Source organism: Sminthopsis crassicaudata, chromosome 1, assembly GCF_048593235.1.
Source record: "Sminthopsis crassicaudata isolate SCR6 chromosome 1, ASM4859323v1, whole genome shotgun sequence".
In the NCBI taxonomy this organism is placed as follows: Eukaryota; Metazoa; Chordata; class Mammalia; order Dasyuromorphia; family Dasyuridae; genus Sminthopsis; species Sminthopsis crassicaudata.
Genome location: NC_133617.1, coordinates 166,950,698 through 166,974,564, shown reverse-complemented (window position 1 = coordinate 166,974,564; position 23,867 = coordinate 166,950,698). Strand labels below are relative to the sequence as shown.

The 23,867-nt window shown below is 34.8% G+C and overlaps 1 protein-coding gene across 3 annotated transcripts in view; it reads right to left on the bottom strand.

Annotated features, from left to right (window-relative positions):
* LY86 (lymphocyte antigen 86) overlaps positions 1-23,867 on the bottom strand; it is a 217,853-nt gene that overhangs the window by 90,730 nt on the left and 103,256 nt on the right. For 2 of the 3 annotated variants that reach the window (XM_074270984.1, XM_074270982.1), the window contains exon 4: positions 11,398-11,450. In XM_074270984.1, coding sequence (XP_074127085.1) covers positions 11,398-11,450 — 53 coding nt within the window. Of the gene's footprint in view, positions 1-5,644; positions 6,569-11,397; positions 11,451-23,867 lie in introns of those variants that run through there. The other variant, XM_074270981.1, reaches the window with a different exon arrangement.

Below are 23,867 nucleotides of genomic sequence, written 5' to 3'. Positions count from 1 at the left end.
AAATAAGATCTACATATTTGTAAGCATTACTCTTTTTCAAATGCATGTAGATATTATTACTATCAATGAAAAAAAGATAGGAATCTTTAAGTAGATAGCAAGAAAGCAGAGCAAAGATGGTCTGTTCCAATTTTCTGCCATTTAGTGTTATTAAATGTCTCCCCATAGTCAATAGAAACATAAATAATTTGTATCTCAATCAATCAATCAATCAATACACATTTATTAAGTTCCTGCTATGTGACAGGCAATATATTAAGCTATGTCCCGGGCACTAGATGATTTGGAGCATGATGGGAGTTGAAGGAGCAAAAAGATAAATAATGCATGAATTTATCCCCAGCTCTGATAGACTTAGCAGGAGTCTGCACTTGTGGTCAGGAATAGGTGAAAGAAATTTATTCATTCCAACCAGGATGGATTGGGACTTTTCTTGGGGAAGGGGTGGGGTGGGGAGCAATGTGTAAGCTCTAAAAGGCCTTAATAGTTCTCCGGGGACCTATGTGGAGCAGCTGACTTTAGCAAATCCTTTCTAACAAAAGAGCTGAGCCCAGTCCCAGGGCAGTCTCACCAAAAAAAAAAAAAAAGTCTGTTGCCTTGCCCAGAGATAATTGTCTTCAGTATATAGAGGGTTGTCAGTGTAGGAAAAGTCATTCTCAGATGACAGAACTAAGAAAACATCAGACTTAAGCTACAAGTTAAACTTAAATTACAAGTTCCAGGGCCATGCAAGTTTTTTTTTCAAAGAATTAAGGAAATGACATTAAAATTTCTGATGTCATAATTGAATTCCAAAATGCAAAATATTTATTTATAATTTTATTTCGAAACAAATATTTTCATCTGCCTCTCTCTCTTTTTTTTTTTTTCTTTTTTGCTTTAAGAATAAAAAGAAATGTATCAATGGACACATTTTGAAAAAAATTTGTTATAGTGAATATACACCCCAAGGTGATGCAGGATTAGTGAATCCATTTGAATTTTTTTTTTTTTCTCTTGAAGTCTTTATGCAAAAGTTAGGTGACCATTTGTTAGCTGTAAGTAGTAAAGGAATTGTTTTTCTAAATCTAAAATTTTGTCATCATATATTTTCTGAATCAATGGGCACTACTGGTACAACCAAGAATTTGCTGGTAAATATTTAACAACTGGCTCCTACCCTCTCCCTTCCTCCGCAAAAAAGTATCCATGACACATTTTTAAACCTAATCTGGAAAAATCTGTTGATTTTCTCTATAACTTTCTTAAATCTAGAGAGCAATGAAGCATCAACTCAAGATTTAATTTGTAACATTTACTGATTTCTGGGATAAAAATGAAAATTTAATAGTTAACCACTTTGAGCTGGCTCTAGCATACACCTGGGTACAACTATTAAATGTTAAGAATCCGGATATTCAAACAAGACCTTTATACTTTAAAAGACTGGGAACCATTGTGTCATGATAAAAGGACCAGAGTATACACATTTAGGGTATAGATCGTATGGAGAAGCTTTATTGTTATTACAAGACACAGCAGGGAGAGATTAGCTCATTCACAGCTTTCCTCCGTCAACTAACTGAATTTTCAATACAAACAATCTCCTACCAATAAATGTAACATAGGAAATAGAAAGAATGGGGGGAAATCAGTCTGGGTTTTGGAGGCTAGCCAGAGGTTTGCTGATCTGGCATTGGCCCCAGGGGAATCAAGGCAAGGAAGTTTTGTTGTGCTAAGGTTGCAATAAGATTGCAACAGCTGAGCTTGGAGTCAGGAAGAGCTGAGTTTTAAATCATTACTCAGATACTTACTATCTGTGTTACTTCGACCAACTCATTTAACTTCTCTGAGACTTAGATTCCCTTCTCTGAGAAAAAGGAGTTGAATTTGATGGTCTATAAATTCCCATCAACCGCTTAATCTAGGAACCAATGACTAGGATAGCATAGGAACCAGAACCCCCCCCCAAAAAAAAAAAAAAAAAAAAAAAACAAGATATAAACAAGGAAGGGGGAGTGTCTGTCTTATACTGAAAAAAGGTCTAGTTTAAAGATAGAATCACTTGGTATACTAAAAGAGGGAAGAGAACAGAGTCTCCTCTTTATTTCTAAGCATATGTCCATATGACCAGAGTTTAAGGAAACCGAACCAAAGTTTAAAAAAAAAAAAAATCAGAACAGAGAGAATTAAAGAAAAAAAAAAAGACAAAAATTCTATTTCTTTCTTCTAAGCTTTTGAAGAATATGGGCTTGTTGGAGAATAAATTTCTATTTGGAGAGTCCTTTGTTCAAAACCACACTGATCCATGAGAATGAAAATTATGCAGTTAATTTTATTAGGAAAGAAAGAGAGGAATCACATTTATTGACTGAACATTCACCCTCATGTATTATCCTTTGTAGATCTTTGCCTGTACACCAATACAGAAAACTTTACAACTGAATGGGGGATTCTGATATTTCCATAGACTCTTTTTATTTTTCCCCCATAGACTCTTAAAGATGGTAAGCTCTCTCCCCCCTCCCCCCCAAAATAAAACTGGTAAATCCCTCAAAATTAGAAGAAGGTAGGGGGTTTGCATGATTCCCCACAGGGTCTGCTTGGTCTCAGGGAGACAATACACTGTGATATTATTCAGTTGTATCTATGGAGTAAGAGACTTCTTTACCTTTCTTAATGCTAATTTCATAACATTAATAACCTTTTTTTTTTTAATGAGAATATGCTTATCATTGACAATGTTCTCTCTTTTTTTTCCCTTCTTTCCTTTCAAAATTGGGATTGTGTGATTTATTCAGGATCACACAGCTAGTAAGTATTAAGTATCTGAATCTAGATTTGAACTCAGGTTCTCCTGACTTCAGGGCCAGCACTCTATCCACTGTGCCATCTAGCTGTCCCTTCTCTTTTTCATTAAAAAAAAAAAAATGTATTGTGTCAATGGACACATCCTTGTCCTTTGAGGCATTCTTAAATTCTGGTCCTTGTAAAGAAAATATTTATTAATGATTTGTAAAAATTTATAATAATTAGAACAATCTTTGATTCCAAAGTGTACAGGAAATAGTGGGTCTCCTTTCACTTGAAGTCTTTATGCAAAAGTTAAATGACTATTTATTATATATCAGTTGTAAAGGGATTTTTTTTTTCATGTACAGATTATGGTGCCTTCTGGATCTAAAATTTTGTCATAGCTTTTTGTCCTCATATATTTTCTGAATCAGTGGACACTATTGCTATAACCAAGACTATTTAACAAAATTTGTATTTAAATTTTTAAATATTTGACAACTGCCTCTCCAAAAAAGTACCCATGACACATTTTTAAGCTTAATTTGAAAAAAAAAATTAGATGATTTTATTCTATCACTTCTTTAATTCTAAAAATCAGTGAAACAAGAAATTGAGTCCTGCTTTGAAAGTTTTTTGATTTCTGGGGTATAACTTTTCACATGGAGAATTTGACAACTGGACATTTTAAGCTGGTTCCAGCACATACCTGATACAATTATTAGTGGTTGGCATTACATATGTATACACAAAGAGTCTGGAAAACAATAAAAAATGTCTGACATTTGATTTAGATTTTTCTACTTCCCCTTTTCTCTCCATTCTTCTTCACCTACCTTCTCCCCCTTCCTAATCCTTTCCTCCCGTAAGACCTGCAGCTATTTTATTTCCTTATGAGGTATTAATTGTTGATAATCAATCAAAATATATAAAGATTCCAAGAGTATTTACATTTTAAGAGGGATTCCTGAAGAATCTCTCAAGATACAAAGCAGTGATTTTATAATGATGAAATTTATGATATTTGGATAGACCCTTGAATTCTGATTTCCTAATAGAAAGGAATTTGTTGGAAAATGGAGCTCACTGATTATGGATGTTTTTAATAACTATATCTTCCTAATGTACTCCAAACTCTGCCACCAGTGAGTCTGCTTCGTACTTCTACTGTCAAGATAATCCTACACATTTGTGCTCTGCTAATAATGTCTGCACTCACAGCTATGCACATAAATACCAAATACCCACAATATGTTTTGGAAAGGGAAGGAAAAGTCATTGGGAAGGAAGTAGGTGATTGGAATAAAAAATGAGATTGATTTTTTTTTTCCCCTCTTTGCAGTAACTTGTAGCAGTATCCAATATGGCATATGTGATATGTTGAATACACAGAGGATGGCCAAGTCTTATTCCATGCACATATGCTTGCTGAACAAGGACAGCAAGATTAGTGGCTCATGACAGTTCACTTGAACATTTATACAATTTTAGGACCAGATCCCAGTCTTATACCTTGTGCTATGAGCTATTTGTCATTGTCATGAGTCTGGAAATAGGAAGATGCACTATCATGCTTGGCATGGGCTTTATTGTATTTCTATTTTTCAATGGCCCAGGAATATACAGAAGATGCCAGTGTCTTCCACTTTGCAACTTTCCTCATTGTGATTTTGATATATTATGGGTCAGCATAAGAAATTAAATGAGAATTTTTTTGGGGAGGTTTTGCATAAGTCACAAATGACATATAAAGACTAACAGACAACATAGTTTAGAAATTCAGAAATGCATAAATATATGTATAGCATAATATAATATCAAAATATTTTATATTTTAATACTGTAAATGCACCATAAGAGAAAAAAAAATTCAAACTTCTTCTCTGGTACAAGGGGAAGGGTGCAAAAATTTTATGTTGATTTTCCAAATTGGGGACATCTCATCCCTAACCCTTGTGATATGGAATGGATTACTGTAGTCGTGCCAGGTTTTTCCAAGTAGAGATACATATATACATACATACATACATATATATATATATATTCTTTATAAATAATGATTATTGGGAGCTAACTTTTCTTTTAAATTTCAGATTTTGTTTTAAAGCCTTGTTTATTGTTATTGCCATGAATGTCATTCAGACATGCATGTTGAAATCAGTAAAACTTTGTGGATTTAACTTAAAAGTAAAACTCAACTTATCCTTTTAGGTCTTAGGTAAGTCCTCTGTGTTCCAGTCCTGTAGTAGAGCCAAGCTGGCTAGGAAATTGGGGTCAATGACTTTAAAATGGAGGGGCATATTGATATATGCTGACAGGTTAGCAAGAGACTGAAGAAGCAATTTCTTTTCTTGGCTCCAGCAATCTGCGGCAGCTTTAAGATTGTAGGAAAATAAGGGGTTCCTACTGTCATAGGAGACAGGAAGGTGGTTCAGTGGATAGAGTGCAGGACTTTAAGATCTGCTCAGACTAGCTGTGTGACACTGATCAAGCCACTTAATGCTGAAGAGTCAGTTTTTTAGCCATGTCATGTGATGCTATGAACCATCCTTGTCCATGGGGTTTTCTTGGCAAAGATACTGCAGTAATTTGCTATTTCCTTCTCCATTGGATTAAAGCAACAGAAGTTAAGAAAGATGCAGAAAGGGAACCTAGTCATTTGTCACTGGGTCTAGGAATATGTTTCCATATTTGAATAAATGCATTCATGCCTGACTAAGATAGGGCTTTTGAACATTTAAGCATTAGAAAACTTGCATCTTTGAGGAAAACCATGGATATGATTCTTTTACTCAAATTCTCAAAGGTTTCTCTTCTCTGCTTATCTCTTGAGAGAAAGAGCTAGAAAAAAGAGTAGGTCAGCAATTTGAGCTTAGTGTAAGGATAAACTTTAATTAATAATTAGAATGGTCTTGAATTAGAACAGGTTGTATATGAAGTAGGGAATGAATTTTGAGAGGGGTGTTTGTGTAAAGGTTAGATGACCACGTGTTTGGAGAGGGGATGGAAATCCATGTGTCAGAAGTAGGATGGAACTAGATCTCTAATGTGACTTTCCATCTGTGTCTTATATGACTTCCTATCTGTGTCTAATATGTCTGTACAACTATGATGCTACTAATGAGCATTCAGTCCATGGTGTCATCTCAGATTTACCTCTAATACCAGATTTATTTTATATTCTGTGTGTTCTGGGCCTCTGACATGGTTTCATTTGCAAGGATAATAGACATTTCTATAAAGCCCCAAGTTTAGTTTGAGATCTGGTTGCTTTGCTTTAACACCAGGCATTAGGGAGATGAAATTAAATTTCAAATCCAATATAGTACTAAAATGCTTTGAATAAACCACAGGTTAATACTGTGGGCTGGATTCCTTACTTGTTTAAACTCCTTGGGTAGATCCCCAAGGAATCAAAAAGGATGAGCATTTGTCTGTGATGATCAATTAGGAAACAGCAAATGAGGAGCAAAGAGTGCTTAACTACTAATGTTAGGCTCATTAGATACAGATAGATAATTTCATGGGACTAATTATACCCAAGGGTTCTGGGACATCTGCTCCTGGGGCTTAAATCAGCACCTGAGGCTTCTGGTGAAAATTGGTTTTCACTGACTTTGGGGTTTCTTGGTTAGCTTGCCTAATTGCAGGATTTGAGCTTTCCATTCAGCCACACATGGCATGCTCTTGAATTTGAGAAAAGAATGGTGGATCAGTAGCTAATGACAGTAATGTTGGCACAAGTAACGGTGAAATTATTTTCATTGTGCAGCCTCAATAAGATGTGGTATTCTCCCTAAAAGAAACAAAAACAAAATATTAGCCTAATGTCCCTTGGACTGTGATTCAAAGAGCCATAAAGAAAATGCTTTATGAGAAGAATGACATGAGCATTTCACGATTCCCACCTCACAGCTGGACTTTTTAGAAACATTGATATCTCAGAGTATGTGTGTGTGTGTGTGTGTGTGTGTGTGTGTGTGTGTGTGTGTGTGTGTGTATATATATATAGATATATATATTTCCCCCCCCCCCCCAGGCTGGGGTTAAGCGACTTGCCCAGGGTCACACAGCTAGGAAGTGTTAAGTGTCTGAGACCAGATTTGAACTCGGGTCCTCCTGAATTCAAGGCTGGTGCTCTATTCACTGCACCATCTAGCTGCCCCCAGAGTGTATATTTTTACTTCCCCTCTGCTCTTGGAGCTAGTGCTTAATCAATATGCGGAAGATCTTAGCTGATGAGTATCTCATGTCCCAGCTATTTTATTGTTCTAGTATTGAACTGCTATAATTTTTAAGTTTACATGTTTTATGATTTTAACAAAATCAACTTAAAAAAGAGCTATGGTAATTATGAGCAAATGCTCACCTTAAACTTTCTCAACTTCTTTATTTAAATTTAAAAAAAATTCTACTTTCTCTAGTAGACAGCCCAGGATGAGATCCATAGGAGGTACTCAAAAAAGTCACTAATGAGAAACATACTTTTTTTTTTTTTTTTGTAGTGAAGCCATTAGCCAGGATTATTTTTATTTGAGGCAAGGACCACAAATAAATCACACCTTAGATAAATGGCATGAAATTCACCATCCTGTTGAGAAGATGCAATACCACTGTGAAGTGGCAGTAAAGACTGAGGACACTGATATTAGGCCATTGCTGACAGATATAGTGGGGAATGGGGATTGGAGAATAGGGAAGAAGTGTGGATAAGTTTGAATTAGAGTGTGTTCTCTTAGTTTCCTAGTTTTTAAATCTTGCTAACTGTATATTGAGCTTTGTTGTTTCTGTATTGCTTACAGATGATAACTATTATCAGCTCCCTCTAAATTTGGTAATACAGCACCTTGGGGTACAGTCTATGTCATTCCACCATGGTAGAAATAAGAAATGTTCAAATAATAGAAAGACAATATGCTTAGGTTTAGGAAAGTTTACTAGGAAGGTATGCTAGCATGGAAGTAATGAATTCCAGCTGGATCCATGTTGGGCAGCTCTGGTTTCTTGCTATTTAAAAAATTAATATTTTTCCCCAATTACATGGGAAAACAGTTTTTGACATTTTTATTTTTAAGTTTTGGGTTCTAAATTCTATTCCCTCTCTCCCATCTCCCTTTCCTGAAATGGTAAGCAATCTGATATAGATTATATATATGCAATCATATAGAACACATTTCCATATTAGTCATTTTGTAGAAGAAAACTCAAACAAAACAAAAAAAAAGAAAATGAAAAAATAGTACATTTCAGTCTTTATTCAGATGCCATCAGTTCTTTTTTGGAAGAAGATAGCATTTTTTTTTTTATCAGGAATCCTTTGGGACTATAGATGGAAGTTCTAGTTTCTTAATGCTCAGAATGACTATGTCACCAGAGAGGTGAGGATAGGACAGAGAACAGTTAACCAATGTTCTGCTGAGCAAAGCCAGGAAACTGAATCGCTTCCATTTGAATTGTCTTAGGAAGATTCTGAAGATCACCTGGCAGGATAAGATACCAGACACTGAGGTCCTTTTTCAAACGAAATTGCCAAGTATTCCATCTCTACTGCATAGGGCATAACCCTGTTGGGGTGGCCATATTATTCAAATGCCAAAAGTGCACTCTCCAAAATGATTATTTTATGGAGAACTTACACAAGGCAAGTGCTCACACAGTGGGCAGAAAAAGTGATACAAGGACTCTCTTGAGAACTCTAGAATTGATTGTATGACATGGGAGACACTGCCTAGTACCGGAAAGCAGAATTGAATTAGCTCAGAAGAAATGAAAGAAGTACAAAGCTAGAGAATCTCCCCCAAATACTGATAGATATTATTTGTGTTCCACCTGTGGCAAAGCATTCCAAGTTTTCATTGGTCTGATCTGCTACAGTCGAACACACTCAACTCTAACAGTGATGTCAATTTGGTCCTCTTTGAGAATGAAGGGCCATAACAGCAGGAGCCAGGAATCTGGTTCTTTCTGGGCAATTGCATGGCTTAGTTCTTAATTCACAAGTTACAATGGACAGAATAGTCTTGAGTTTGAATACTGCCTCAGTCCCTTACTCTCTGTGAACGTGTATGTCACTTAACCTGCTCACTTTAGTTTCCTCATCTGTGAAATGAGGTTAATAATATCATTTCACAGGGTGGTTGTGAAAATCAAATGAAAAGAAATAAGATTTATTAAGTTCCTATTATGTGTCAGGTACTTTACAAATATTATCCCAGTTGATCTTCACAACAATTTTACAAGGCAGGTGATATTATTTCCATTTTTATAGTTGAGGAAATTGAGGCAAACAGAAGTTAAGTGACTTGATTTGAACTTAGGTTTTCTTAATTTTAGGTCCAAGGCTCTATCCTCTGTGTCATTTAGATGCCTCGTTATCCTTGTTGTTGATATGATGATGAGATTGATGATGATGATGATGATGAGGAGGAGGAGGAGGAGGAGGAAGGAAATGTTGTTTTTGTTATTATGGGACCTTAAGGATTCCAATAAGGGCCTGGTTTAAAGAAAGGCAACTGAAGGAAGGCCTTATCTCTTGTCTTTCTCAGAAAGTCTCTACAACCAGAAGGAAATGAAGATGTCTCTGGCTGAGCTATGGATCTTGGGTTTCTAATTGATAGTCTGGGATCTTATCTGAATCTATGGTAATAGGGGGAAATTTGGGGATTCTTCTTCATTTTTGTGATTAAGGGAGCTTTAGAAACACAAAATCTCTAGGTTTTGTATCTTTGCCATGTTCTTGTGCTTAATCTTGGTCAAAATCAACTTTGTGTCTCTTAATTCATTAATGATGCTATAATGATCTATAATAATTCAACACCTATATAGGTGTTGTATTAGACTGTTTCAATTTTATTAATTTGTTGTTTTGAGATTTTATATATTTTATATTTTATATATTTATATGAATGTATATACATTTATTTGTTTTTAAAAATAGCTCTCTGCCTCTTAGATTTTTCATTAGGGGAAACTAACAAAGATGCTATTAAATTGTAAATAAAATCCATCATTGCAGAAAACATTGTATAACTAATAGTAGTAGTCAGAGGTATTTTCTCAGAAAAGTAAAAACATTCCATTAGTAAAAAAAAAAAAAAAAAAAAAAAAAAAAAAAGCAAACATAGAAGACTTTTGGAGTAAAGATTCTCTCTTTACCTTGTTCATGGTAATATAGGATTAGACTGAAAGACAAGGAGAAGAAAAATCTGGAGAAGAGACCTAGAGGGTAGAGATCAGAAATTGCTGGCCAAGAAAGAAAATGAAAGCCAAGGGGCCTGAATGAGATGATTCTCTAAGGAAAAGGTACTCAGAGATGGAAAATGAAGGGAAAACATATAAAAGAAAGATTCCAGGCTGAATGAAGGATAGGAGTTTTTATAAGAGAAGATGTTTTCCTGGAGTCACATCTAAGTTTGAGAGGGATGAAGGTTTTATTTTATTTTATTATTAAAATAATAATGTTGTTGTTATTGTTGTTATTGTTTTTGTTTTAGATAATGAAGTGTCTACATCCTCTAAGGAGTACCCAAACCCAACCCATGGTTTTTCAACTTGGACAATCCTTATCTGTTCCCTGATGGATTTATCCAACACACTAAAGTGTTGTTCTCTTGTTCTCTGCTTTCAAGTACAGCCCAGTTCATATTTTTAACGGTCATTCAGGTCCCAAATGATGTCTTTTATGCTATGTCTCATATTCAAGTTATCATTAGGAATAGGCTACTTATACTCACTATGAGTATTTCTGTTGCCCTCTCAATCACTACTGCTTTTAAAATTTTTGATGTTCCTAACCATATAGTATATTTGGCCAAGGTGACACAAGAAACAGATAAAAATATAAAATGATATCCAATTTTTTTTTTAAAGAAGCATCATCTTTGGATTGTGGTACTTAGAATCAGGATGACCTGACCAGAGTTCAAATACAACCTCAGATATTTCCTAGCTGTGCGATTTTAGGCAAGCTACTTAACTGACTCAGTTTTCTTCATTGTAAAATAGGCTAAACCCAGGATTGTTGTGAGTATCAAATGAAATGATACTTGTAAGTGATTAGCATAATGCTTGGAATATAGTAAGTGTTTAATAAATGATTTGGGGCAATGAGATAGTACAATGAATAGTGCCAGATTTGGAGTCAGAAATAATCATTTTCTTGAGTTCAAAGATGACCTCAGATATTTATTAATTGTATGACCCTAGACAAGTCACTTAACCCTGTTTGCCTCAGTTTCCACATTTGTAAAATGAGCTGGAAAGGGAAATGGCAAACCACTCCAGGATCTTTGCCAAGAAAACCTCAAAAAGGATCACAAAAAGTCAGACACAACTAATCAGCCACAAAACAAATGATTATTCTTTTCCCTTTTCCTCCAACCCTTTCAGCTTGGTAGAATTTTCCAAAGGTAGAATTTCATTGGCAAAGCCTTCAGGAATCCAAATTTATCTCCATCTCACTAAGAGGCATGGGGGAAGAACTTCTATGGAAGAAGGAAATGCAGGCAAGATAGGAACATGTGAAATATTGAACAGCAATGAAAGATTTAGATGAAGGCAAAGCTGACTCAAGGTGTAAGCATTTGTGTGTTTGGAAGAACTCTAAATTATTAGGAAATAACTTACCTTGCCAATTGGAAAGGAAGGGTTATCGATCTTTCCAGCATAGTAGATCTTTTCTGAAAAACAGATAAAAGACAGAGAGTCATTATTCAATATTATGAAAGAAATATAAGCATTTAAATCTCTTATAATCTTGATGTGCCATTTTTTTTTTTTTTGCATTAGTACAATAGTAATGATAAATGTGAAATCAAAGTTGAGAACAGGGCAGGGCCAGGATATGAGTATGGCAGTGACATGGATTTGTTTCTTCCATCACTAGCCATAGGGCCAAGGGCCAGAGACTGAACTGCTTAGGCTTGAAGAGTGGTATTGTGTTTCTATGTTTACTGGTAGGGTGAAGTAGACTGGAGCTATGGAAACTTCTATTTAGCAGACCAGTGCTTTGGAATGGTTTTATGTAAAAATAGGAGTGTCTGTCCTAATTAAGCTGATCAATAAATGCAAATTAATGATTTTGAGCAATGAGTTAACCTTTTTAAAAGAGCCATTAGTCCAAGATCTTGTGTATAGTTGGTGCCCAATATGCAATGTGTCATGTCCCAAAAGCCTTCATCTAGTTTTAAACTTGAATAACTTCAGAAGTATGAATAACATAAATTCATAAACATTACTTAAATTTCTTTTATGTTTATTTAGTTTTGTGAATTTTGGATAATAAATTTGTAGATATAACAGTTTCTGGATGACACTTTCTCAGACTAGTAAATCAGTAGAGGAAGTTTTCTTTTTTGCCTCTCTCAGTTACCTTTTGCATATCCATCTGACTTTCTTTGATGAGATCATGTCAAAATTGTTCTGGAGACATTCACAGAGGAGGCAGAAGAGAAGAGAAGGGACTAAGCATTTAAAAATATATATCATGTCTATTATGTGCCAGACACTGTGCTAAGCATTCTTTATGAATGTTATCTTATTTGATCCAAACCTCATTCTTTGGATAATTTTAAGGCTAGCATTACAAATGCAACCAGTGACACTTTCAGATCCTAAGTGGCAGCTGATGAAAGTCTTTACAAAGTTCAAAAATTAACTAAAGCCAAGATTTATAGTATAAGATAGTAATTATATTGAATTTTTTAAAGAACTTTAAATTTAAGAAACATAAGGAATTAAGCTTTCAAATGTTCTTTTTTTTGTAAGTTTGTTTCTCAAGTCATTAAAATTCAGAATTGCATTTGATCATCTCATGTGTCTATTGACTAATTAAAGGATTGTCAGATGGAATGTTAAGTTTCTTAGAAAAAGTTATCTTTGTATTCCTTAATATATATATATATATATATATATATATATATATATATATATATATATATACAGTGCCCCCAGTATATACCATATACTGACATATGGTAGGAACTTAAAATATTGATTGATTGATTGGATTTGGGCTGCTGTAGTATCTTTCAGTGTCAGGAATTAGCAGGGATAGCTTTCCCTCCCTTCTTTTTAAATAATATTTTATTTTTTCCAATTACATGTAAAAGCAATTTTAAAATTCATTTAAGAAAAGATGTTAAGTTACAAATTTTCTCCTCTCTCCCTCACTTCCCCTTCCGTAAGATAGTATGCAAGTTGATATAGGTTATAGAGATGAAATCAAGTAAAACACATTTCCGTGTTAGTTATGTTGTAAAAGATGAAATAGGCCAAAAAAAAATCCACAAAAAATAAAGAAAATAAAAATAGTATGCTTAGATTTACATTTAAATTCCACCAGTTCTTTCTCTGTGTGTTTATAGCATTTTTTGTCATGAGTCTTCTGGAATTGTCTTGGATCATTGTATTGCTAAGAAAATTTAAGTCGAATTTAAGAAGATTTAAGTTGATCATCATGGAATGTTACTGATATAGTGTACAATGTTCTCCTGGTTCTAGTCATTTCATTTTGTATCAGTTTATGTAAAGTCTTTCCAGGTTTTTCTGAAACCTATTTGGTTATCATTTCTTATAGTATAATAGTATTCCACTACATTGATATACCACAAATTACTGCGCTTTTCCCCAATTGACGGGCATTCCTTCAATTTCCAATTTTTTGTCACCACAAAAAGATCTGCTATAGATATTTTTTATGTTTTGATCTTTTCCTTCTTTTATGATTTCTTTGGGATATAGGTCTATCAGTGGTATTGCTGGATCAAAAGTGATAAACAATTTTATAATACTTTGGGCATAATTTCAAATTGTTTTTAAAAATGGCTCGATCAGTTCACAACTCCACCAGCAGGGTAATTAACGTCTCAATTTTCCCAGATCCTCTCCACCATTTATCATTTTCCTTTTCAGTCATAAAAGTCAAAGGGATGTTTTTTTTTTGTTGTTGTTGTTTTGTTTTGTTTTGGAAGATGATTGATGAAATGCTATAGTTCCAAAAGTAATATTCCTTATAAGATTGCTTTCTGGGGCAGCTAGGTGATGCAGTAGATAGAGCACAGCCATAAAGTCAGGAGGAGCTGAGTTAAAATTTAGTCTCAGACACTTCATACTTCCTAGCTTTGTGACCCTGGGCAAGTCACTTAAACCCAATTGCCTCAGCAAAAAAAATAAATAAATAAAAAATAAAATAAAATTGCTTTCCCTATTGCCTTCCTATGAGTTGAAGTCCATTCTTTGGGTGTAAGACTCTCTTTGTTAAAGATCATCAGATCTTTAATGCATATAATAATGTAATATTGTAAATAATATAAAAATAAGTCATTTTTATCCTTTTCTTAAGTTAGATTTTGTTAGGAGGAAAGGAAATTTTGAGTAGGAAGACTGTGGGCTCCTTGTGAAGAAGGATGGTTACACAGAGAAAACATATCATGGAATGTCAGATTTTGAATAAATTTTAGAGATTATTTAATCAAATTCCCAAATTTTATAGATGATTTGCCTAAGATCTTTCAGCAGGTGGAGGTAGAGAGAAAACTCAAAGCTCTGGATTTCAAAAGCAATATCTTTTCCAACTTCACATGATATCTCCAGGCAACAAAAGGAGCCTGAGATGCTAAAGATAACTTTGACTTCTTTCACAGTTTTGTCTAAGCCTGACTTTTGGGGAAGAACTTCTACCCCTAGAGTTTTTGTACTTGTGATGTAGTCATTTCCAAGAGATAGGAGAAATCCATGGAGCCCCTGAAAGTTCGTTGGTAGAACAACCTCTAAACTGAGGTTGATTAGTTATGGTTTAGCAGTCGGAATTAAGCAGGGAACCATATGAAATTTTCAATTGAAAAAAAAATAAATTATTATTATCATTATTTTTTGGAATTTTCAATTTTTAAGTCAGAATGTGGCCTCCAACAAAGATGATACCCCTGATGTCCAGGAAGTCAAAGGGTAAAAATAAGTGTAAGCTTGGAGGCACTAGTTAGCTGAAATGGTTCTATATTCTAAAAAAATTTGATACTTAGGGATAGGAATGTGCTTCTAGACAGGGAATGCCCATTCCAGTCAAGGTTAAGAAGGACAGACAGGGCTTACTCCATACTCCTCTTAATTAGAAGAAAAGCCACTGTTGTTTTATTTTTAATTTCCCTCCCTTGTCAGATGACTGGGTGTGTGTGGTCTCTAATGGCTTTTCTAAAAAAGGTCTACATCAAACAAAGCATTAAATTAACAAAATGAAGGTAGAGATCCTTCCTCCTCTCATGAACAAGAAAGACTGCCTTATCTGAGGATTTTAGATTTTTTTTTTTATCCACAGCCCCTATCAAGGTAGGTGTTTAATAAATGCTTATTAATCATAAAGCTATCTCTCTGTTGAAGCTAGAGATCATTTCATATATAAGCTTTGTACCTATGTCCTCCAGGGACCTATTGTATGATGCTTTGTGAACAATAATAAGCACTTAATACATGGTTGTAGGTTTTTTTTTAATGTCTTGAGGCACCTTGAAAATCAGTAATTCCTGCTTCATATAAGAGAAAGGGACCTGTTGGATTATTGTGAATTGCTTGTAACCCCAGTCATTTCAAAATGAGGATTTTGGCTGCTACTTTCTCTTCTTCTTGAGAAATTTAAGGACTTTCCCCTTACATTCCTCATTTCCACCAAGGCATGAGCAGCTGCTGGAAGCTACTGTGATCACTATGTTTTATTGTGTGTCCTGCCCCCTCCCTTAGTGTGCTTTCTCTTCATAGTTTCTATACTTCACCTTGCCCTGTAAAGGGCACATGAAAACTCTGGGAAGGCCTAATTGAGAAAAAATGATGTTTCATTGAATTTATCCATTCATTCATTCATTTATGCACTTAACCTCTAGGGACCCCAGTCACTAATTTGCAAAAAGAAATGGTTCAGATGAGCTAATCTTTAAATTTCTTCCTGCCTTAAATCTGTGGTCTTGTGTTCTTGCCATGTAGACAAAATGTTGATTTCAAAAGAGGGATAGTGAATAATAGTGATTTAGGGGACTATATAGAAGGGTTGGAATTTGATCCTTGATACTTGATGGAAAACCTAATTATTGCTAATTCACTTCCCACAGTGTTTGATTTACACCTGGGAAGTAGGTTCCTACAGAAGTCTCACAAATCCCTCTGAGATAAACATAAGCCTTCTTGGCAAGGCTGCTGTAGACATCCCCACATGTCAAGCCCTTGAGGGTTGAGTGTGAGACAGAAGGAATGCAGAAACTGGGCTGAAAAACCCAGATGGAGAATTGCACTCAAGCTCCTGGCTGTCTGTGTGCTCTTAGACTAATTCCATAATCTATACTAATGCTTTCTAAGATGGAGATTTCTTGTTCTCTTTTGGGTGTTGTGGAAAGAAACTTAACTAACCCCAAACTACAGACATTTGGTCGATACATTGGTCTGTATTGTTCTGATCATTGATTCCAACTTTCTTTTGTGCATCTCCTCTGGGCTACCATTCTGTGCCATTCATTGCTTGTTCATTTCCAGTTCAGCAGGATCCATCTCTGAGGAATTCCACCCCAACAGTTAACTATCCTTCAATGCTCACTTAGGGCCCCCAAATCAACCAGTCTGTGCTCCCCACTATTAACACGTTCTTAACTGAGGTGAGAGATTTTCATTAAGTAGGTCTCTGGCAGTTTCCAATTTTAAATTGAGCTTTTTGGGGGGAGCCTGAGAATTGCTACAAGTAACTCATGAATCTTCCTCACCTCCTTCTTGCACCCCCATCCTCCTCCATGAAACAACACCTAAAATTAACTTTTCACTCCTTTCCTTCTCAGATTTTCTCTCATGGCGAGATTCTTTTAATTAACATTCTCACACTACTATAAAAAGACCCTGTAGTACATCTGCACCCACTTCTTCCTTTCCTTCATTGGAAACCTTTATTAATTTTTAAGTGGGTTTGGTGTTTTGATGGATTTCGGGTTTGGTATAGTGAAGTTAATTTTTTTTTAACCTTGGTTTTTTAATGGTTTGGTTCTTTTCTTAGAAACTTCATTGGGGTAGGGCATGGCATCATTATTTAAAAATAAATATCATTTTAAAGGGATATTGCTGAATTAGAAGTTCCTAAAAGCTTTTCATTTCAGATCAAGATGGTTACATTAGAGGATATTTTAAAATTGTTTTAGTATTGCTTTATATTCCAATGTAATTGATTTTAGGATAGCCTCAGAAATTTCCCTTTTTTTGGGGGAAGAGGGGTATTAGTGGTTCAGATCTGTGTTTTTCTCTGTGTTAGATACACTTTCCCTGGTTCAACTAAGCACCCATTGTCTTAAATTGTAAATTCCTTGAAGGCAAGTACTGTTTTCGCTTTTTTTGTGTGTGTGTCCCTAGTGCTTTAACACAATGGCTGACTGTTAGTAGATGCTTAATAAATGCTTATTGATTAATTAATTGAGAATTGCCTGGCCCAGAGAGACTTATATGAACTGATACTAAATGAAGTGAGTAGAACCAGGAGAACATTATACACAGCAACAACAAAATTATGCCATCATCAATTCTAATGGACATGGCTCTTTGCAGCAATGAGGTGATTCAGGCCAGTTCCAATGTTCTTGTGTTGGAGAGAGCCATCTGCACCCCGAGAGAGGAGTGTGGGAACTGAGTGTGTATCCTAACATAGTATTTTCATTTTTTTGTTGTTTGTTTGCATTTTGTTTCTTCCTCATTTTTTTTTCAGTTTTTGATCTGATTCTTCTTGTGCAGCATGATAATTGTGGACATATGTATAGAAGAATTACACAAGTTTAACATATATTGGATTATTTGCCATCCAGGGAAGGAGGTGAGGGGAAGGAAGGGAGAAAAAATTTGGAGCACAAGGTTTTGTAAGGGTGACTGTTGAAAACTGTCTATGCATATGTTTTGAAGATAAAAAAAAATCTTTTTAAAAAAAGAAAATTGCCTGGAATCAATAAGAAGTTAAGTGGCTTACCTATGATGGTATGTCCTAGGGAAGAGCTCTACTATCTCTGATATTCTCTGAGGGGTCAACCTCCCCTTCCCTCTTCTCCTCTTCAGAAAACACAGCCACTCACCTATTAGCCTTCAAACTTGTCCTGGGTCTTTTCTAGGGTGATTCACCTTCATCTTTTCTGATCTCATAGCTCCTTTTCTATATCTGCTCCAGGAACAGGACCTTCTCTATATATTTGCTTCTTAGGGGTTTCTCTAGCAATCACATGCACAAGGACTTCCTGACAGGGCTCCACTTCTTGCTCCTGTTCCTGTTTCAAATGAAATGGGCCTACTTAGAACTCATAGGATGCACTATTATCCATCAATTACCATGAATTTGAACCTCAAAGGAGGACTCCTCACAATTTTATTATATGCCTCTTTCAACAGAACTCTCTCCAGCACTGATAATTCCTTCTGTACTTTCTCCTTTTCTGTAATTAACAAACTTTCCTTTCATTTTATATCTTTTTATTTCTCTCTCCATTCTTCATATAGTTCTCACTATAATCTTATTATCTCCTTGTGACTTTATTTTAATTAAGCATTTATTAAATACCAAATTTAACAAATAATTTTTGCTATGCTAAATACTTTACAAATATGAATCTCACAACAACCCTCCAAGATAGATAGGTGCTATTATTTCCCCATCTTACAGTTGAGGAAACTGAGGCAGACAGAAGGTAAACAATTTGCTCAGGATCACATAGCTAGTAAATGTTTTAAGACTATATTGGAGCTCAGGTCTTCTTTATTCCAGGCTTATTTTCCTTTCCATTATGCCATCTAGCTGCCTCTCTCATGCCGCCTGTTCCTCCCCAACTCCACTCAACCCAGTAGTTGTAGTAGGAACTTGGAATACTGTTGCTCCTTAGTGATATTTTCATAACCATCATTCAGTACTATCTCCTCTTTTGAAGTTTACTCTAACATTTTTTTCCCCTCTTCAGTAAGTTTAGTGCCTGCCTCATACATATTCTTTCCAAACCAATTTATGCTTTTTTGGTGGGAAACTTCAACCTATATACTGATGTTGACACAAATACCCTAATTTTCCATTTTAAAAAGTGTTTTATATATATATATATATATATTTTTTTTTTTGTATTTTATTTTATTTGATAGTTTTTATTTACCAGATATATGCATGGGTAATTTTACAACATTGACAATTGTGAAAACTTTTGTTCTAATTTTTCCCCTCCTTCCCCCCTCCCCCAGATGGCAGGTTGACCAATACATGTTAAATATGTTAAAGTATATAATTTTCCATTTCTTTAATTGACTCAATTTTCACGAATCCATCTAATTTAAATGCAAATATGGTTATACTCTTGATCTTGTGATCACCAAAAATATCCCACTTCTGTGTTCACAAACTCCAAAATTCTTCTCTCAGATTGTAATCTTTTATCCTTCCATCTTTCCCTATGCCTTATAACCGCCCAACTGGATCCTTCAAATTCTCTTTGACTCCTATTACCTTTGCCTCTCTATCTTTTCTCAGGTCATTGGTCTTGTACTCTTCTTCATTCTCTTTTTCTACAACTTTATACATCAATTCAGTTTAATACCATCCTCAATTCTTGAATACTTTACTCATCTTTTTTATTGCCAATAGCAGTTTGCCAAACCCCAAACTCAATTTACTCCCACTTTTGGCCCCTTCACTCCTGTTCTATTGAATGGAACTAAAAGAAACGACAAAACTGAGCCTCCTGGATTCTATATAAATTTATATAATCTGAGCTCATCTTGGCCTTCCCAGCTAACCAACTTTCCGTCAAAGCTGGTTTCAATAGTTCTCATCTCTATTCAAGTTCCCTATGGTACTCCCATTCTTACCCTCTCAGCTAAGGGCTTCAGCTCATACACACTTCATTTCCCTTTATGTACTGTCTTCCCTCATTAGAATGTAAACTCTTGGAGAATGGGGAATCACCTTGTTTGCTTATTTTTCTATTTCCAGTCTTTAGCATGGTGTCTGATGTATAGCAAACCTTTCATAAATGCTCTATTTGTTTTTCTGTCTTAAATTTCAACTTACTACTTTCTTCATTATGTTGTGGCTCTTCTCAAGTCACATAAATGATCTTTATATTTATAAAGTATTCTTCATATTTATATTTATGTATTAGACTATGGTCCAATATTTATATTGGACTACATATTTACCTATTGGTCTATATATCTTAAGTTTTTAAAATAATTTAAAAATGTTATTAAATATATCCTTAATATATTTTAAACTTTAAGATATTTAATATGTAACATATTTAAATATAATCTATTTAAATATCATGATCTATTTAAAGCTGGGGTGGGGAATCCAGATATCATAGGTGAGAAAATTGAGATTCAAAAGAGTAAAGATATTTTACCTGTAGTCTCTCAGTTCTTAAATGTCAGAACCTGGATTAGAACCCTGTCTTATGACTGATTCCAAACTCAAGGTTCTTTTCTCTATATTACTATTTTACTTACTTTCTCTAGCTCTTGTCATATCTTTTTTAAGATATGTAAACCAGAACTGCACATAATTTTCTGGGTACAGACATACCCTGGTTTTATGTTTGATAGGGTGATATCTTATATTTTGTTTATTATAAAACCTTTCTTTAGATACTCAGCAGTTTGTTGGTACTTCTTGCCATAGTCGTTCATCTTACTATTTTCTTCTGGTGAGAGTTATTTTAAATTACTATGAAATCTATTTCTTGGATCATAACTACCATCTTAGAGCCTTTGGTTTATTTTTCCCTTAATGTATTACTTTATACTCCCACTGAAGTGTTGACCATTTTTCTACCCCTTTATGCAGATACATAAACTCTTACTTATCTTTCTTTTGGCTTGGTATTTTACTACCTAAGTGCAGTAAAATAGATCTGGAATTTTTTCTGTTCATTTTTTCAGATTGTTTATAAAATGTTTAGATAATCCTGACATCAAGACTAATACCTGGGTGATCACACTGTTTACTTTTCTCCATCCATTGATGTGCCCATTTATTTCTATTCTGTTTGAACTAAGCTAATTCTTGATCTTTGAGAAAACAGTTGAGGTATGCCTATAGTTAGTGTAGTGGAAAGAGTATTGAATTTGAAGTTGGAGGATTTGTGTTCAGATACTAGCTCATCCATTCACTGCCTCTGTCATTTAATCTCTTTTGACTTCAGGCTTTTTTAATCTGAAAAATGAAAAGATTGAATTCCATGAATTTTAAGGGAGGATATTGTGTGAGATGACATTTTCTATGTCCCTATATCTACCTTCTCTGTTGAGCTTGATTCTAAAATATACACAATGACACTGATCCTGCCAAATATATTTTCTTTTCCTAGTAAGTAATAATCCTTATGTGAGGGTCTTGGTGGAAAATAAAAACATTGTTTTGACCTAATCAGATTTGTATACCAAAGTATGATAGGACAATTATCTCTTCCACTTCATGACTTTCCTTATTATGGTTTCAATATATCATAGGTTTACATTAGAAATTAGTTGGGAAATTTTGGGGAGTTTTGTGGAATCTGTAAAAAAAGTTTAGAAACTCAGAAATGCAGGAAATATATTTAAAGTATTGAATAATATCACATATTTTATCTTTTGTTACCATATAATTCAGATTTTTTCTTTGGGAGGAAAGGAGAGCCAAAAAATTTTACGGGGATTTTCCAAGTGATAGGGGCACTGTGGAAGGATTAAAAAGGGGTAACTATAGTCCATTTATATTCTACCTATCTAGTAAGTATTAAATGGGAGAATTTTCCAGGGATTTGAATCCTTTGGCATTTCAGTTAAAAAAAAAACCCACAAACAAACCAAGATATAATTTATGATGTTTGAATTTTCATTACATGATGCTAAAATTTGAAACAATTCACATTTGAGTGATATGTTCAGAAGACCAAGCAAAGAATGGTCCTTTTCTATTTAGGAATGCCAGCCAAAGAATGGTCCTTTTCTGTATAGGGGTGTTGGGAGAGAATCCGCTCTTTTAAATGTAATGCCCAACAGAAGAGAAGAATCTTTGTATAATCTGGGCAAGAAGTATTCTTCAGTTTGGTACAACCACTTTAGATTTTCAGTCCCTACAGGGGAGATCTTGTGGAAAGAATTAGAGTGCAAGATAGGAGACCTGGGTTTTCATATTCTATCTATGATTAATTAGTTGCACTATTTTTTGGGAAAGAGCATTGGACAAGGAGACAGGAGGCTGGACTTTTATTCTTGCATCTGAATCTGTTTTATCTTGGACAGATCACTGAAGCATTCTGAGATATTATTTTCTCATCTCTAAAATTAGGGATATGGATTCTATGAACCTTAAGGTTTTTAGCTGTAAAACTTTATGGCTCTATATTGGAGCATACATATAATCCAGGCTCTATATTGGACTATATATACATAAAAGAAAGCCTGTTGAGAGCCTTTTCTTGTATAATGTTCAAAGCCAAAAATTCAACAGATTCTTCTAGAAGCTATTGTTACCAACTGCGTTGAAAATAAAATGCAAATTCCTCAGTCTGGCATTTAAACCTCACCACTACTTGACTCAAGCTAAACTTGCCAGTCTGATCTCACCCTGTTCTCTTTCACCACTCACTCTCATTTCCTATTCTCTCACTTTCCTATCTTCACAATTCCTAGAAAGTATTCCTCCCTCCTATAGAATTCCCTCTGTCCCTTCAAGACCTACTCCAGGGTACCACTTCCTCCTACTGAATGGGTTCTCTCTCTGTCTCTGTCTCTGTCTCTGTCTCTGTCTCTGTCTCTGTCTCTGTCTCTCTCTCTGCCTCTTTCTCCATTCCCTCTCTCTGTCTCTCTCTCTCTCCATTCCCTCTCTCTCTCTCCATTCCCTCTCTCTCTCTCTTTCTCTCTTTCTTTCTTTCTTTCTTTCTTTCTTTCTTTCTTTCTTTCTTTCTTTCTTTCTTTCTTTCTTTCTTTCTTTCTTTCTTTCTTTCTTTCTTTCTTTCTTTCTTTCTTTCTTTCCTTTCTTTCTTTCTTTCTTCCTTTCTTTCTTTCTTTCTCTCTTTCTTTCTTTCTCTCTTTCTTTCTTTCTTTCTTTCTTTCTTTCTTTCTTTCTTTCTTTCTTTCTTTCTTTCTTTCTCTCTCTTTCTTTTCTTTCTTTCTTTCTTTCTTTCTTTCTTTCTTTCTTTCTTTCTTTCTTTCTTTCTTTCTTTCTTTCTTTCTTTCTTTCTTTCTTTCTTTCTTTCTTTTCTTTCTTTCTTTCTTTCTTTCTTTCTTTCTTTCTTTCTTTCCTTCTTTCTTTCTTTCTTTCTTTCTTTCTTTCTTTCTTTCTTTCTTTCTTTCTTTCTTTCTTTCTTTCTTTCTTTCTTTCTTTCTCTCTCTCTCTCTCTCTCTCTCTCTCTTTCTTTCTTTCTTTCTTTCTTTCCTTTCTTTCTTTCTTTCTTTCTTTCTTTCTTTCTTTCTTTCCTTTCTTTCTTTCTTTCTTTCTTTCTTTTCTTTCTCTTCCTTTCTGTTTCTGTTTCTTTCTCTCCTTGTCTCTCCCCCCCCATTCTTTTTCTCTCTTTCCCCCCAGAATTTGAATATCTCTGTTGCCCTGATGAGACTTTAGCTTTTATTAAGTATTCTGTGTTCATTTACCATTACCCATGACTTAACCTGATAACCAGTCTTTTTTTCAGTAATATCACCGCACATACCATAAAATGGACAGAGAGTATCATGGATACAATGAATATAACTTGAATAGACTTTGAGATACAGTGATGGATAGAAGTCCTGACATGCCATGATTCATGGACTTATGAGAGTTGGACACAACTGCCCAGCAGCCAAAGAATTCTAGCCTCTTGAGGAATCATTTCATTTTTGTCTTTCTTTCCCCAGCACTGCCTAGCCTGGTACCTGCCACGTGGTAGATGCTTAAGAAATGCTTATGTATTGATTTGGTTTCTTTTCATTTTGCTTTTGAAGGAAAAGGTTTCCCTTAAGAGGCTGGCCTTTACTCCAGGCCCACCATATTTTCTTGGTTCCAAACAATTTCAGGAAAGGTGTGAGGGTTTTCTGCTACTACAATGATTACATTACTGTCATCTCTGCTTCTGAGTGAATTCTGAAGTGGT